We start from the raw sequence: 16,126 nt of genomic DNA, 5'->3' as shown, positions 1-16,126 counted from the left end.
TAACTGAAGCTTATCTCTTTAACCTCTAACGCTTTAACTATTTTTATCACAGTAATCCTAAAACGTACAGTACCAATTTTCTTCCTAAAAAGAGTTAGTGGACTATGTTTTTTTCTGAGTGGCCATGAGTCACCACTACAAGTTTTTACCAAATTGTGAGTGGGAAAAAAAACCCCACAAACATACCTCTTCCTTCCCTGTGGAGGGATGATAACTCCTCTGATGATAGCTGGAATTTGAGTCTCAGAAAGAGGCGCTGGTAGGAAACTGAAAGTGATTCCAGCCTGTGCCAGGCCTGGGCAGGTCCTCAGCAGCCCTCTCTCACAGTTGACCCCTGGCCGGTGTCCTTGGCAGGAGCTGGGTCAAGAGCTTGCTTTGGAGGCTCTGCCTTGGGCCCACAGGATACCTGGAAACACCTGGCTGGAGGCCTCAACCTTGAGTGTGTGCGACCTCCCTGCCCAGGCCCTGCCGCATCCACCTGCAGGGAGATGGTGTTTGGTGCCAATGGGTTGAGTCCAACACCCGACGCCTTCCCTCATGGAGGGTTTCCCAGCTCATAGAGTTCCCCCATTGCTCTTTAATTTTTTTTTTTTTTTTTCGGCCACACCACACGGCATAAGGGATCTTAGTTCCCTAACCAGGGATCAAAACCATGCCCCCTGCAATGGAAGCACGGAGTCCTAACCACTGGACTGCCAGGGAAGCCCCTCCCCCATTGCTCTTTAAATCTCTGCTCTCTGTAGGTGTGTTTCTCTTTTCAGCCCTAAAAATTGTTTATTTTTTCCTTCTCTCTTATTTTTCTCCACTGATACTAAAATAATTTGTCTCTTTCATTTAAAGAACCAGCTTTGAGTTTTGTTGATGCTATTATATCTTTGTTTCCTAATTTATTAACTTCTGCTCTTTATTATTTTCTGCCAACTACCTCCTGTGGAGTTACTCTGTTGTTATTGTCTGACTCTTGAGTTGGATGCCTGGCCTTTCTCAATCTTCTTTTAGAAGATAAGCATTTAAGTCTATGAATGTCCCTTCAGGTACCATTTAACAGTATCTACACATTTGGATACTTCAGTAGTATCTTCAGTATCTTTTGGTTCTAAGAATTTTCAAACATTCGTTCTGATTATTTTTTAGTCCATACATCTTTTAAAAGTTTTTTTTTTTAATTTCCAAATTATGAGGTTCACAGTGCCTTCAGAATCATCATAAATGCTTAGAAGTCTTTGAATGTTGACTGTGCCTAATCGTGTTGGAATTTTATATGTCATTAGAGTAACCGTCAATTAAGCAGAAGGGCCATTCCCTGATCAGGCTGAAAAATATGAAATTTCCTGTAAAGAAGCAGAATATTGGGACTTCCCTGGCGGTCCAGTGTTTAAGACTCCATGCTCCCAATGCAGGGGGCATGGGTTCGATCCCTGACTGGGGAACTAAGATCCTGCATGCCACTCCGTGTGGCCAAAAAATAAAAATAAATCCAAAAAAAAAAAAAAACGAAACATAATATAGAAAACTCCACAATATGATCAGGAGCTGCATCTTCCCAAGGACATATGATGGAAACCAAGGTTCCTTTCCATCTTACAGCTGCAGACTGCCCCCCAAGCACCTCTCTGGCCCCCCCGGACCTTGGCACCACAGTCATACCTGTGTTATTTGGGACATAATGGGCTTCTGTCACAAAGACACCCCCAAATATGTGACTTAAATAACATGTTATTCCTCTCTCAGGGAAAAGTTTGGGTGGTGGGCCAGGGCTAGGATGACAGCTTAACTCTGTAGGGTCCCAGGCCCCTTCTCTCTCACTGCTGTCCTGTTCCTAGGATGTTGCTCACATGGTCCACATTCCAACCAGCAGGAAGGAGGAAAGAGAAGAAATGGAAGGCATGCTGTAGGGGCACCACTGGATATACCCTGGGCACTTCCGCTTGCATCCTATTGGGCAGAACTTAATCACAGGGTCACACCTGAGCTGCAAAGGGAGACTGGGAAATGTAGTCTTTTTTCCGGTAGCCCCGTGCCCCAACAGTTTGGGGGTTCTATTATTAAAAGGAGAAGGGGAGAATGGATGTTAGGAGACAATCAGAAGTTGCCGCCACACCTTCCTAGCCTTGCTTCTGAACACTCTCAATTCACGTGGCTCCTCTTCCTATTTCAGAATCCTAGAAAAAGATGAAAGCAATATTGATGCCTGCCAAATTCTAGCTGTGCATGAGCTTGCAAGAGAAGGAAACATAACCACAGTAAGTTCTTTCAAGACTCAGAAGTTACGCCTTGAAACCAACACAGCCAAGGAGGGACCGCTCACAGCACCTCCACCCCCAAGGCATTGGAGGGGGCTCCCTGGGTCTCAGCTCCCTCCCCCCTCCTCCACACTCCCTGCCAGGGAGGTCTGCTCTGGTTTGGTCTTTGAGCCACACAGTTCCAAAGGCCAGCAGTAAGGCTGACTCTGGTTCTGCCACATGTTCCCTGTGTGACCCTGGGCAGGTGTCTCCACCTGGATGAGCCCCAGGATGCTCATCTGTAAAATGGAGATAATTCCACCCACTCCGTGAGCTTGTTATAAGAACTAAATGAGATGACAGGTGGGACAACTGGGAACAGTGCCCGGTGTACTACAATAATTTGCTCCATGTTAACTGGAAGTCATGGTTGTGGTGGGGGTTTTTTTGTTTTTTGTTTGTTTGGGGTTTTCTTGTTTGTTTTTTTGCCACACCACACGACTTGCAGGATCTTAGTTCCATGACCAGGGATTGAACCCAGGCCCAGGGCAGTGAAAGTGCTGAGTCCTAACCACTGAACCACCAGGGAATTCCCCACAGTTGTGTTTCATATTTCAGGAAATGCCTTTTTTTAGGGAATGGTTGGAATTGCTCAGGTATTGACCAGGCAGTACCTGGCCCCAGACTTGCTCCTAAGCCTTGTAGTTTTCCAAAGACACCCCAAAGAGCCCTCAAATCCAATCAGAAGCACCTAGAATTCTTAATGAAAACCTCCATGCCCAGACAGCTTCTTATTTTCAAAAAGAGTTTGTGTATTCAGCTAAAACCTTGCCTTCTGAATAAAGACATTGCCTCTGCAGGGAGTGTGACAAATCAAGAGGCTCTAACGGGTCATGGTGGGAAGAGGAAGTTTCTGGTTCCTTCTGGCCAGCTCTGAAATTACGGATTTTGTGGGGTGAGGTGAGGTGGAGGGCACCGTTCGTATTTGGGAGGAAGAACCCTCGAAAAGGGCTCTACCACTGTCTCTGGGTCAGAACAAGAGAACAGGCATGTCCTCTGCTCCCTGAGACCCCAGAGCCCTGGGCAGGCCTTCCTAAGGCCTGGCCTGAAGGTTAGGCCCAAGGACAATTAGCATTTAATTCTTCTCCTTCATTCCCACCTCAAACTCTGGGATCTGCCCCTCGCCCCAGCTCAGGCTGCCCAGTTCTAGTCTTGCAGAAAAGATCCACCCTACCCCGGGCTTCTCCTCTGGCACTTCTTTGCAGCTGGGGACTAAAAACTCCCTACTCCCACATAGAGAGTGAGCAGAAGAGTCCATTGGAAAGAACACAGGCTTTGGAGTCAGTCAGCCACCTCGTTGGCTGGGTAACCTTGAGCAAATGACCTAACCTTTCTGACCCTTCATCTGCTGGACTGGAAAATTCGGGTATCTATAGTTACACTAACTTACAGGGTCATTGGGAGCATTCACTGGAATGACAGAGAGGCACTAATGTGGTGACCCACGTCAAAATGGAGCAGGGGTTTGGGGCCAGGGACCTGCCCTGACCGTTTGCTCCTGGGCCAGCCCAAGTGGTTTGCCGCCAGCCTGGTGGGCTGCAGTGTGGGCTCCGTGACAGGTGGCTCCTGGCCCTTCCTGGGGGTGTCCCAAAGGGCAGCTGCTCTTCACAGATTCATGAACAAAGCGGCAGTGCCAGCTCTGGGATGAAAAATGTTCCTGAAAGCTCCGCCAGTGAGGCTCCGAAGTAATACTGAAGCCTGGGCCTGCCCAAGGCCAATTAACTCTGAATCTCTGGGGCTGGCTTGGGGGCCTGGGTGTTTTTAAGATCTCCCAGCTGGTGTTCATGGGCAGCCACAGTTGAGAACCTCTGCCCCACTCCCCTTTTATATACTGCCTTTGACATTGTGTTTTGTTCTTTCAGGCTGCCAAGCATGTTAGAAATCTGATTAAGGCGCTGGAAACAAGAGAGCCCCAAAATCCAAGCCTCCATCTTAAAAAAATTATTGTGGTGGGCAGACTGGTAAGAAGGTGCTCCCTGGTTTCTGAACGAGTGCTTCTTGTTATGTTCCCTGGGGGAGACCTGTGCTCCCTGGAAGCTCCCTGAGGACCCTGCCCCTCCCCTCTCTGGCTTAAACTTGGCCTCTCAGGCTGGTGGCCCAGACCCCGGGGCCACTGCCTGCCTCCAGCCAATCACTGAATTGTGGGCTCTGTAGCCTGCACCTACATGCCCTTCAAAGATGAAGATCACGGAGGTGAGATCTAGAAGTGCTTTCAGAGAGGGAGGCGCCCTGTTTGGGGAAAGAGGGCAGTGGCACAGCTGTGGTACAGCAGAGCAATGCCCAGCTCTAGCCTCAGGGTGCTGGAGCACCGGACTCCCATATTCTTTCTGTGGAAGAGACCTGGTGAGGCTGGCCTGCCTAGGCCTCTCTGACGCCAGGCAAGGTGCAAACAGGCCAGGCTGCCAAACAATCTGTCTCTGTCAGACCCTTGAGCCCCAGAGCCAGATTTACTAGAAGGAATTGCCATAAGAACAGGGGCAGCTCTGGGGAGTCGAATGCCACTGGGATACCCTCTTGTCCTCCACATCTATGTCTGATTCTCTCTGCCTCATTCTCCACACGTGGCAGGGAAAGTGGCTGCTCGCAGCCTTCAGAGCCACTTTCCATCAGTGGGACACAAAGAGTTTCTCTCATGCAACTTCAATTTGTGAAAAACCTCCTGGTGACTTGTTGGACCAATGACTGTGGCCAGACAGCGGCTGGGTCCCTCAGAGGGCCCGCGGCTGGAGGCGGGTTCCACAGCTGTGGCCAGTGGGGGGTTCTTTGGGAGGTGGACAGCTACCCGGACCCAGCTGCCTGGACACAGGGTACCTCTTGGGCTCTCCTGAGCACCCCCTAGTCCCACCAAAGTGACACAGCCGTGCTCAGACAGGCTGGCCTGACTGATTTCCCCATTCCCGTGTCTGTGCCTTGCAGTCTGGGAGGCACCAGGCGATTCTGTGGCTGGTGTGTAGCTTCCTCGAGCGAACCTTCATGGCCACATCCTCCTACGCCCACGTGGCCGCAGAGCTGGGCTACCTCTTCATCCTGCAGGACCAAGTGAAGGAAGCATCTCTGTGGTACTCGGAGGCCATGAAACTGGACGAGAGCAGCATGGCTGCCTTGACTGGTCTGTGCAGGCGGGGCAGGGCGAGGGGTGGTAGGGTGGGGGCTGGGAGCCAAGCAGGGTGGCCGCCGTGGGTCCAGAAGAGAGTGGGCTGGGAAGCATTCTCCCCAGGGTGTGTGTGAGTTTGGGGCTGCATTGTATGATGGGGTGCCTGTCCATGAATCTACAAGTATAGATGTAAGAGGAACAGGAATTCTCGAAAGTGCTCAAAGCCATTCTGATATACAGCCGACCTCCAATAGCCATACCCAGCCCATTACGCTCAGTCATCCCTGCTTCCTCTCAGGCCTCACCAGGCCAGTGTGGGAGAAGGTTCTACTGCCAGAGCACCCCTCCCCAAAGGCTCTAGCCTCACCTCTGTAGACCCTCCCTCTTCAGGCCACTGAGCTGAAAGGCCACCAGAGTGAGGAGTTTTGAGAGTTTTACTTCCCTGTCTGTCCCAGTGCTTCCCTCCCACTTTATCTAAATGTCAAATGAATTTTCCAGAGCCCGATTTTCATTTTTACACAAAGCCCGCAAATCTGTGGTCTCTGGTGAATCCTGAAGCAGCAGTGTTTGATTTTAGTGGGGGCAGCCTCATGACCAGTGCTCCAGGCAGGCTGGCTTCTTGCCTTGGCTCTGAGGAGTTGTGGGCAAGTCACTTCTGTCTACACTCCAAGCTCCTCATCTGTGCGGCACAATCAAAAAAGCAATCCAAGTGATTGGTCTTGATTTCTGGTTCAATACGTCAGGCTGACTCATCCGTCATCGCCTCTTCCTCCCTCCCCAAATCCCACAAAAGTCATGGGCGACCTTTTAAAAAGATAATGAGTCCCTGTAGCAGCCCCAGAAACAGGGAAAGGTGCCTTAGGTGGACCAGGAACTTTGAAAGACTTCTCATTTCTAGAAGATATAAAGCAGATTGCATCCAACAAATGGAAACTCCAAGCAGGTCTAGAAACCCATAAGCCAACATGGGTTGGGGCAGCTAAAGAAATGAGTAGGTCAGCTTTCCCCAAAGGGCTCCAGGAAAAAGAAAATTTTAAAAACATAAGCTCAGGGTCCCCAGAGGCTGGGAGCAAAACGTGCCATAGGGTAGTCATTGAGATAACAGGAGGGTTATTGAGGGCCAGAGAATGGGATCAGGGAGGCTCTTACCAGGTGGTGGGGTAGGAGGGAGCAAAACAGAGCCCCCCCCCCCGCCATGACGTCCCACCACCATCAGGGACATGAAGGACCAAAAGACTTGGATGCCCGGCACATAGGCAAATCCCCCGAAATGTTCCTCCACCAAGCTGAGTCCTTCCCCACTTCCTCATTCAAGGGAGATCCCCAGCCGATCAGCCAAAAGGGAAGTCCACACACTCCAGCCCAGGCCGAGCCCACTCTTGTGTGTCCTGGATTCATCCATCTTATCTGGCCTGTCTGGGAAAATCAGTGACCTTAACAATTTGGGAAATCTGCCTCAGATGCTAATACTCATCACTCTTGTCCATTTATAAATCTACTAGCAGTTTGAAAAAGGGACCAAGTGGAACATGCAAAGCAGTGCCCCTCTGAGGAGCAAAGTTAAGGCCAGATACAGAAAAGACTTTTTCCCCCAAACACCTCCCATGTTGGCTGGCTCTAGAGGGTATTATGTCAGTAAGTAAAGAACATGCTACTAGGAAAAAAATACAGAGAACAAAAAAGAGTTGCTGAAAATTTAAAATATGATTATTGCAGAGTAAAAAATTCCATAGATGAGCCAAATAGTGGGATGGATATAATTGAAAACCAAGTTGGTGATTAGGAAGACAGAAATAACTGCACCAAAATGGCCAAGGACTATCTTGTAAAAGAAGAATAGTAGGAAGAGAAGGGATTTGTCCTCCCAATATCAAAACATATCTCAAAACAAGGATAGTTAAGTCTGGACTTCCTTGGTGGCACAGTGGTTAAGAATCTGCCTGCCAATGCAGGGGACATGGGTTTGAGCCCTGGTCCGGGAAGATCCCTCACACCTCAGAGCAACAAAGCCCGAGCGCCACAACTACTGAGCCTGCGCTCTAGAGCCTGCGAGCCATAACTACTAAGCCCACGCGCCACAGCTACTGAAACCCGCGCGCTCTAGGGCCCGAGTGCTGCAACTGCTGAGCCCGCGTGCTGTAACTACTGAAGCCTGTGCACCTAGAGCCCGTGCTCCACAGGAGAAACCACCACAATGAGAAGCCCGTGCACTGCAACAAAGAGTAGCCCCTGCTCACCGCAATTAGAGAAAGCCCATGCGCAGCAACGAAGGCCCAACTTAACAATAAATAAATATTAAATGCTTTAAAAAAAAAAAAGTCTGTCAGTTTGAGGCCAACACTGGAATAAACAAATAGATAAATGGGATAGAAACAGGTCTTATGATATAAATGACATTTCAAACCCATAGAGTTTCAATAACTTGTGATTGGACACCTGACTCTCCATTATGAAAAAAATAAAGGTAAATGCCCATCTCACACTATCCTCAAAAATAAATTCTAGATGAGTTAGGTATTTAAACATAAAAATTAAATTGGACTTGGGTCCCCTGGAGGATGCTAAGCCTAACCACAAACTCAGAAGCTGTAACGGAAAATATTTGACCAATTTGACTATGTAAAAATTTAAAACTAATGGATGGCAAAAGGCACAATAAAATAGTTAAAAGGTCAAAGGCAAACTAATGGAAAATGTAACAAAGACTATATATAAAGAGAATATAAATATATAAAGAGAAAAAATAGAGAGAGAGAGAGAGAGAGAGAGAGAGAGAGAAATCCATCCAGAGAAAAACAGGCAAAAGCTATCAGGAGGAAATTCACAGTAGAAAAGACCATTAAATATATAAAAAGATGTTCATTCTCCCTAAAAATTTTTTTAAAATTTGAATTAAAATGAGTTACTATTCACTCTTTAACCTGGTAAAGAGTGAAGCACGTTTGTGAGGTTGTGAGGAAAGAGAACACTTTCAAATTCTTGGCAGGAATATTAATTCAGATATCCTTGGAGGACAAGATGGCCTCATCTATCAACGTTTTAGATATGCGTGCCCTTTGACCCATCAGCTCTACTTCAGGAATTAGAACACACACAAATGTAGACCATGGCAATGTAATATTTAAACACTGAAAGCAAACTAAATGTGAAATGAGGAGTCCTTCAGTAGGGCAGTAGTTAAATAAACGGTTACATCCACAGTGGAATATTATGTCATGATTAAAGAGAATGGGGTAGATTTGTATGAACTGATGGGAAAACATGGTATACACTAATAACATATAAATGCTTCAAAAGATGTTTGGAGGCATATACCCCAAACTGTTCATGTTGGTTCTTTCTAGAGAGAGACACGGTTAGCCAGAACATGAGCTAGGGTTGTTTTCCTTGCCTTATGATTTGAATTCTTTACCATGAGTATGTGCCACTCTAAGTTTGTGAAGATGTCGGAAAGGCCCCCTGCCGTCCACTCTCCCGTCCCTGCCTCTGGCCTGCTGGACTGCTGGCTCTGCTGCAGAGCTGGCTGCTCAACCTAGTTTTGCCCCATCCCAGGGGTCATCTGGTGCCAGATCTTAGACGGCCACCTGGAAGAGGCTGAGCACCAGCTGGAATTCCTGAAGGAGGTGCAGCAGTCCCTTGGGAAGTCCGAGGTCAGAGCTCTCTGGGTGCTGGGGTTGCTCCAGGATCGTGCCCCCCGCCCCGCCTTCCTCCCACCCCCAGTTTCCAGTAAAGCACCCAAGACAGCCCAGGCTTCCGGCAACTCTGCCCAGAGGGTGTTGCTTCCAAGACCTGGGCCTGCCTCCCACAGGTGCTGGTTTTCCTCCAAGCCCTCCTGGCTTCCAAGAAGCACAAGGGGGAGCAGGAGGCCGCAGCACTGCTGAAGGAAGCGGCCGAGCTGCACTTCTCCAGCATGCAGGCCCTCCCCCTGAGCGCCGAGTACTTCGAAAGGCTTGACCCCCTCTTCCTGGTCTGCATCGCCAAGGAGTACTTGGTCTTCTGCCCCAAGCAGGTTAGAGGAGAGTGCATCTTCATGGCGGCGGGGTGGGAGCGGGGTTGGTCCTGAGGACAGGTCTGGACGGAGGCAGGACGTACCTGGCAAGTCACCAGGGTGCTTGAGCCTCTGGCGGTTGGGGAACCCAGTGCTTTTCACACTTGCACGTGCAGCACACCAATCAGCCAGGGAGTGGGGCACAAGCCCTGCATCTCCCAGGTGATGCCGATGCTGCTGGTCCAGGTACCGCACTTGGAGGGGCAGGGCACTGGCCCCTGTGTCTGCATTTATCCTAGAGAAGAACTGGGCTCCCTTTTTGCCAGACGTCTTCTAAGAAGTATGCTGGTCTTTTCTTGTTTGTCTGGCTTTCCCAGACAATCAAGATTCCTTGTGGGCAAGGATCATATCTCATACGCCTTAATATCCCCCCAGTGCCTTGTAATGTCATTCCACAAATATTTATTGAAGGCACTACCATGTGCCAGATGCCGTGCTGGGTAGGGGGGATGCAACAGTGAACAAAAGAAAGTCCCCATTCTCGGGAGCTTATGCTCTTGCCCTAGGTGGTACAGAGTAGATGGTATATACATGTGGAAAAAAGTAAAACACTGCGAGAGTGTTTTCTGAGCACTCCAGGAGTCTCCCTTGGAATAGGGCAAACCGCACAGCCAGACCCCTGTGTTCCTACAGCCCCGGTCGCCAGGCCAGATCGTGTCTCCACTTCTTAAACAAGTCTCTGTGATCCTGAATCCTGTAGTCAAGGCAGCACCAGCCCTGATCGACCCGCTGTATGTGATGGCCCAGGTCAAGTATCTCTCAGGTGAGCCTGTGGGTCCTCATGGCTGGCGGGGCCCCTGGGTGAGTGTCCACAGGCTCCCTGCCTGGGGTAGTCCACACACACATACCCTCAGCAGGCGGGCCCACTCCTTCCAGCCTCTAACCCCCGAGACGCCTTCCTGACTCCTCACCAGCAGGGGTCTCTCCAACCTGCCCTTTTGCTGATAGCTTACTTCAGCAGTCCCCAACCTTTTTGGCACCAGGGACCAGTTTCGTGGAAGACAATTTTTCTTCCACGAAGAAGCGGGGGGTGGGGGTGGGGTTGATGGTTCAGGCGGTAACGCGAGCTATGGGGAGCGGCAGATGATGCTTTGCTTGATGGCCCGCCGCTCACCTCCTGCTGTGCGGCCTGGCTCCTAACAGGCCGCATCCGTAGCCCAGGGGTTGGGGACCCCTGGCTTACTTGATCTGTGCCAGGTAATAGTCACTGAACTTGATGACGTGCTGGTACTGCTCTGATCCTGGGGGACAGCAGTACTCAAAACAGGCAAAAATTCCACCTTGGAGTTTGTGTTCTAGTAAGGGAACTTGGACAGTAAATGTAGTATTGTTGTTAGGGCACGATTGTGCAATGGAGAAAATGAAAGGTGGGGAGGGCGTGCGGGGGTGCCAGGGTTGCAGTTTTTAAAAGGTGGTCAGGAAAGCCTTGTGAGGAGGGGAGACCCTGTACCATTAGACTTTCAGAGCCTCCAGCAGCCAGAACAGTCCCCGTCGTCCATCCTGTCCCATCTCAGGGCCGAGATGCTGGAGGGAGAGGGAAAGAGGGGGAGAACCCTCCGTGGGGGCCTGTTGTCCTCTCCGAAGTCCTTGCTCCCTGCAGCCTTTCACCCCCGTCTGCCCAAGGCTCCAGAATGCCGTGGCGTGCCTGTGTCCTCTGGCTCTGCGTTGTGTGGGTTACACTCTGTCCAGAGCTCCCCGGTCTTCATCCTCGGTCCTCCTAGTGTTCATCCGGCTACCAGGTTTACCCACTTCTTGAAGGTCTCCTGGGTACAAGGGGAGGGCAGAAACCGCCCCCACCCGACATACACACAGGGGTGCTGGCAGCTGCCAGCACCTTTAGGGACAAAGCAAGGTCTCCAGCTGCTTAGGTTGTCATGGTGACATCTTCACGTTTCTGCAGCACAAGGGAAGGATCAGGGAGTTTGGGACCCAGAAGCAGGTGTTCCCCGCCAGCTGGTGATGGACCCCGAGCAGGAGCTGTTGAGGGACCTGGCTGCAGAGGGAGGAGGGCTCTCCCACCAGCTCACTGTACCCCATTCCTGGGCTGCCACTGCCACCTGCTTAGGGCCAGCCTGGCTGCAGGGAGGCCTCTTAGCCCCAACGTGCCAAGGCATTCAGAGCTCAGCCTCAGGAGCTGATAGGCCTGGATTTAAATACTGACTTTGTCCCTTCCAAGCTGAGTGACTTATATCACTGAAGTTTCAGTCCTGCATCATAATACCAACCTTGCAGGGCTGGGAAGACATTAAACCAGCCTTTCTGAAGTGCTCTGCCTGTGTTGGCACAGAGCAGGTGCTTCTTAAGTTGTGGCTATTATGGTTGCTGTTATTATTAGATTTTGTTCTGCTCTTAGGTGTGGGAATCGAGACTTCAGTCTTCCCCTGAGCTTCCAGATGGAGCCGTGAAGTAACTTAGCCATCTCCCTGAGGGTACAGAGAGAAGGGAGGTGTCACACCAAGGTTTGAATTTCCTGGCTTTTGTCTGGGTCAAGGCAAAAACTGTAGTTCTAATTTTAGGAAGAAACCTCTGAGTCAAGCAGAACAGAACTGGGTAAAATGCCCAACTTGGGTATTTCTGGGTAACAGGACATGTAAAATTCCTTCTGCCTTTACATAGTGGGTCCTGAGAGTCCCAAGGATCCCTGGATGTAGAGATTTGTTTATTATTTCTAGGAGAGTTAGAGAATGCCCAGAGCACCCTGCAGCGTTGCCTGGAGCTGGACCCCACCTCCGTGGACGCCTACCTCCTCATGTCTCAGATCTACCTGGCTCAGGGCAACTTTGCCATGTGCTCCCACTGCCTAGAGCTGGGCGTCAGCTACAACTTCCAGGTGGGGGTCCCCTATGCCCTGTCACGTGCTCAGCATCCCACAGCCCAGCTAGCATCAGCCCCCACTTGGTTCAGGAGAGTAGCCCCAGGAGCTGCCTGCATCCCTCAGCCCCTTCTGCTGGCCCAAAGGCAGGAGAAGGCTCAGTGGGCTCCTGTGGCTTTCTCCCCTCTGGGAGCTGGAGCCCCACACTTTGCTTATGCTCCTCTAGGTCCGAGACCACCCCCTCTACCACTTCATCAAGGCCAGGGCCCTCAACAAGTCTGGAGACTACCCAGAAGCCATAAAGGCACTGAAGATGATCATAAAATTACCAATTCTGAAGATGGAAGAAAGCAAGAAGTTCCATGGGCCCTCTGTGCGGCCCAGCGAGCGGGTATCCATCTTACTGGAATTGGCAGATGCCCTCCGGATGAATGGGGAGCTGGTAAGAAATGTGCTGCTCTCTCCCCTTGGTGCTGGGGCATGCTGGAGGTCCAGGGTAGGCCTGGGAACCAGGCTCTTTGATTCTGGCTGATGTCTCCTTGTGCTTTATTTGAGCCTTTATTCATTTGGGAACATCCCTCTCCCTTACCTAAAAGGCTTCAGTGGCTCCCATTGCCCTCAAGATAAACTACAAACCCTACTGAGTCCTGCATGATCTGTCCCCTGCCTACGTCACTGTCCCTATAAGGGTCTCAGGGAGGTGGAGCACACAGGCCCACCAGGGCCACCACAGGTGGTTGTGCAGGTTGGGCAATGCACAGCTCCAGTAGATGCCAGTTACGTCCCCTGGAAGTTTTGCAGTGTACAACCTGCTCAACTGTATGAGGCAGCCCTGGGACCTTGGAAGGTCTGACTGGGCAAAGGCAGGAAGCACCAAAATGGGCAAAGAGAGTAACTTTGTTAGAATAATCAAGGGTACATATACAATGAAGATATAATTCGAATAGACCTTTATGTGCCCAATACCATAACGTTAAAATATCTTTGACTGAAAGCAGGAAGGTACAAGGAGAGGTGTCCATAGGTCTCCCATAGGAGGGAATCACCAACAGACTTTGAGGTGCTTGGGAACAAGTTCTTACAGTCAGGGGTTTCGTGCCCCCCAGCTGGCCCTGCCCTCCAGGAACAGTGGCCCTGGATACCGAGGGGCTCTCTCTCCTTCCTGCTGCTCTGAGGTGGAGGTGGGCCATCCTCTCCTTGGCTTCCAGGAGTGGTGGGTGACGGCAGACGGAGGGTCTGTTGGGTTCCCATGTCTTAGCACGAGGCCACTAAGGTCATGCAGGACACCATCAACGAGTTCAGCGGCACGCCGGAGGAGATCCGCATCACCATCGCCAACGTGGATTTGGCCCTGAGCAAGGGGAACGTGGACCTGGCACTGAGCATTCTGAGGAGCATCACGCCCAAGCAGCCCTGCTACACAGAGGCCAAGGAGAAGATGGCCAGCATCTACCTGCAGACCCGCAAGGACGTCCACCTCTACATCGGGTGCTACCGGTGAGCCCTGGGCAGTGCACTGACAGCCCCAGCCCCAGAGGCATCTCAGCGAGCGTTTTCTCCAGATTGTCTTCTTCACCCTGGGTCTTCAGAATGTGTGCTCAGAGTGTGTTTGATGAAAGTAGGGAATTTCCCATGGGTTAGAATTTGAGTATGATAGGTCGGTCAGACCAGCTTGCGGCTGACCTGTGAGGATACAGGGGTGAATCTGCCCTGAGCCCTGCTTGCCCCCCGTTATGGGTCACATCCTGGTGGGAACCATGGTTCTGCCCTGGCCGCTGGCTCTGCCTGTCCTTGAGGAAATGTTCAGTGACTTAGATGTACCAATGTGAGTGAAGGAGGATGGAGAGCAGGGATTGGAAGCCCCAAGTTACTGTCTCTACAATTTGACATTGGGACTTCAAGGGTACCGCCCTGGTCCCCTTCCTCAGGCAAAACTCTATCTAGGCAATTCAGGAGGAAGAGGAGGTGATGCCAAGAGCAGTGGGAAACCAAATAGTGGGGTGACATGGTCACACTGGAGGTTTAGAAAGAGCAGGCTGCCTCATGAAGAGGGGTCTGGGGGTTTGGGAGTGGAGGCCAGAAGAGTGGGTGGAAGTGCCGGCCGTGGTCCAGATGACAGATGAGGAGAGCCTGAACTAAGGGAGCTAGCACCATGCCTCATCTGAGCCAATAAGTATTGAGTGATGAATGAATGAGTAAATGAAAGAATGTCAGCCAGAATGAGTGGGAAAGAAGAGGAGATGGATTCAGGAATAGGAAGGATGCACAGGGCTGCGCTAAGGTTTTGGTTACTTTTGCAGGGAGCTCTGTGAACATCTGCCTGGCCCTCACACCAGCCTGCTACTGGGTGATGCTTTCATGAACATTCAGGAGGTGAGTGAAGGTCTCATGACCTCACCAAGTGGCCCCCTCCCCCGCAAAACTTACTTCTCCAGTGAGGGGGAAGAGAGAGACTGCGGACCCTTTCCCCACCAGCCTGAGAAGGCCCTCGAGGTCTACGACGAGGCCTACAGAAAGAACCCACACGACGCATCCCTGATCAGCAGGATTGGGCAAGCTTATGTGAAGACCCACCAGTACACCAAGGTCAGGCTGGGCTGGGATGGGAAGGGGTGGGGAGGGCCAGCCCAGCAGGGACGATGGAGGAGGGTGCATGGGTGGGAGGCTGGATGGGAGGGGAGACCCCGCTGAACAGGGTGCCAAGGGGAGGACTCAGCAACTCTCCACCACCCCCCACCACCTGCCGAGGCTAAGGCTCGGGCCCTGAGCCAGGAGGAAGGCCTTTGCCTCTGAGGCTTCTGTGATCTGGAGGGTCACACAGGCGCGGTGGCTGCGGCGGGGAGTGGGGCGGTGTGCACACGGTGTGAGGCGCTCGTGAGTAAAACCAGACCTGATGCCAATATTTCCTGTGTGCACTAAGGCGATTAATTATTATGAGGCCGCCCAGAAGATTAGCGGACAGGACTTTTTGTGCTGCGATCTGGCTGAACTGCTCCTGAAGTTAAAGAAGTTCAACAAAGCAGAAAAAGTTTTGAAGCAGGCACTGGATCATGACTTTGGTGAGTCAGCATCCTCACTCCCCTAGCCTTCGAGCAGACAGACTGTCCCCGGCCCGCACCCTCTTCTCCTGCAGAATGGGGCGGGGGACGGGCACTGGTTGGGGGTCTGAACCCAGCCTCCATCCTCCCCCATCCCCCGCTTCCCAGGGGCCAGAAGACGCTACTTTGAGTTTCCATTTTGCAGTCAAAGACATCCCATCCATGATGAATGATGTCAAGTGCTTGCTTTTGCTGGCAAAGGTTTACAAGAGCCATAAAAAAGAAGATGTGATGGACACTTTGAACAAGGTAATTGACAAGTAGACTCAAGCTCTTTATCTGCCATTTCCTGATGGGAGCTGAAGATAGGATAGGACTGCAGGTCTGGAAGGCTCCAGGCCTGGTCCTCAAAAGAGGATCTAGGTTACACCTCCGACCTCCACCTTGCATTTATCCCCCCAGCCTTGCTCTTTTATTGATTGTGCATGGAAGTGCTCTAAGCCCGCCTGGGCTGGGCTGGAGAATGCAGGGCATAAGACAGTACCTTTGTCCTCAAGGATGCTTGTGGTGATAATAATAGATAATGCCAGCAGGCTCCCATGCATTGAATGCTCTGTGCTGAGTTCTGTACTAGGCTTTTTGCTTTCTTATTTAATTCTCACAGTAGCCCTTTGAGCTAAGCACTGTGACATTCCTATTTAACAGATAAGGCTCAAAGAGGTTAAGAAATCTACCCAATGTCATACTGCTAGTAAGTGGTAGAGCTGAGATTTGAACCAGGTTTGGCTTGTCCCAGCCCAAAGTCTCCTGCTGGGAGACTCCTGGCCATTCTTTCCACTCCTTCACTCATTC

At 51.0% G+C, this 16,126-nt stretch overlaps 1 protein-coding gene across 9 annotated transcripts in view; it reads left to right on the top strand.

Moving 5' to 3' along the window:
* Positions 1-16,126, top strand: part of TTC21A (tetratricopeptide repeat domain 21A) — a 36,245-nt gene that overhangs the window by 7,786 nt on the left and 12,333 nt on the right. For 8 of the 9 annotated variants that reach the window (XR_009701590.1, XM_061196596.1, XM_061196594.1 and 5 more), the window contains 13 exons: positions 2,159-2,243; positions 4,145-4,243; positions 5,199-5,391; positions 8,929-9,026; positions 9,185-9,385; positions 10,058-10,187; positions 12,097-12,254; positions 12,463-12,678; positions 13,495-13,733; positions 14,537-14,609; positions 14,712-14,822; positions 15,157-15,295; positions 15,480-15,583. Coding sequence is in view for 8 of the 9 variants with exons in the window: in XM_061196596.1 (XP_061052579.1) it covers positions 2,159-2,243; positions 4,145-4,243; positions 5,199-5,391; positions 8,929-9,026; positions 9,185-9,385; positions 10,058-10,187; positions 12,097-12,254; positions 12,463-12,678; positions 13,495-13,733; positions 14,537-14,609; positions 14,712-14,822; positions 15,157-15,295; positions 15,480-15,583 (1,846 nt within the window). In the remaining variant the exon portion in view is untranslated. The remainder of the gene's footprint in view (positions 1-2,158; positions 2,244-4,144; positions 4,244-5,198; positions 5,392-8,928; positions 9,027-9,184; positions 9,386-10,057; positions 10,188-12,096; positions 12,255-12,462; positions 12,679-13,494; positions 13,734-14,536; positions 14,610-14,711; positions 14,823-15,156; positions 15,296-15,479; positions 15,584-16,126) is intronic. The other variant, XM_061196599.1, reaches the window with a different exon arrangement.

This window comes from Eubalaena glacialis, chromosome 7, assembly GCF_028564815.1.
Source record: "Eubalaena glacialis isolate mEubGla1 chromosome 7, mEubGla1.1.hap2.+ XY, whole genome shotgun sequence".
Taxonomy (NCBI): Eukaryota; Metazoa; Chordata; class Mammalia; order Artiodactyla; family Balaenidae; genus Eubalaena; species Eubalaena glacialis.
The sequence above is the reverse complement of the archived record's forward strand: the minus strand, read 5'-3'. Positions and strand labels throughout refer to the sequence as shown.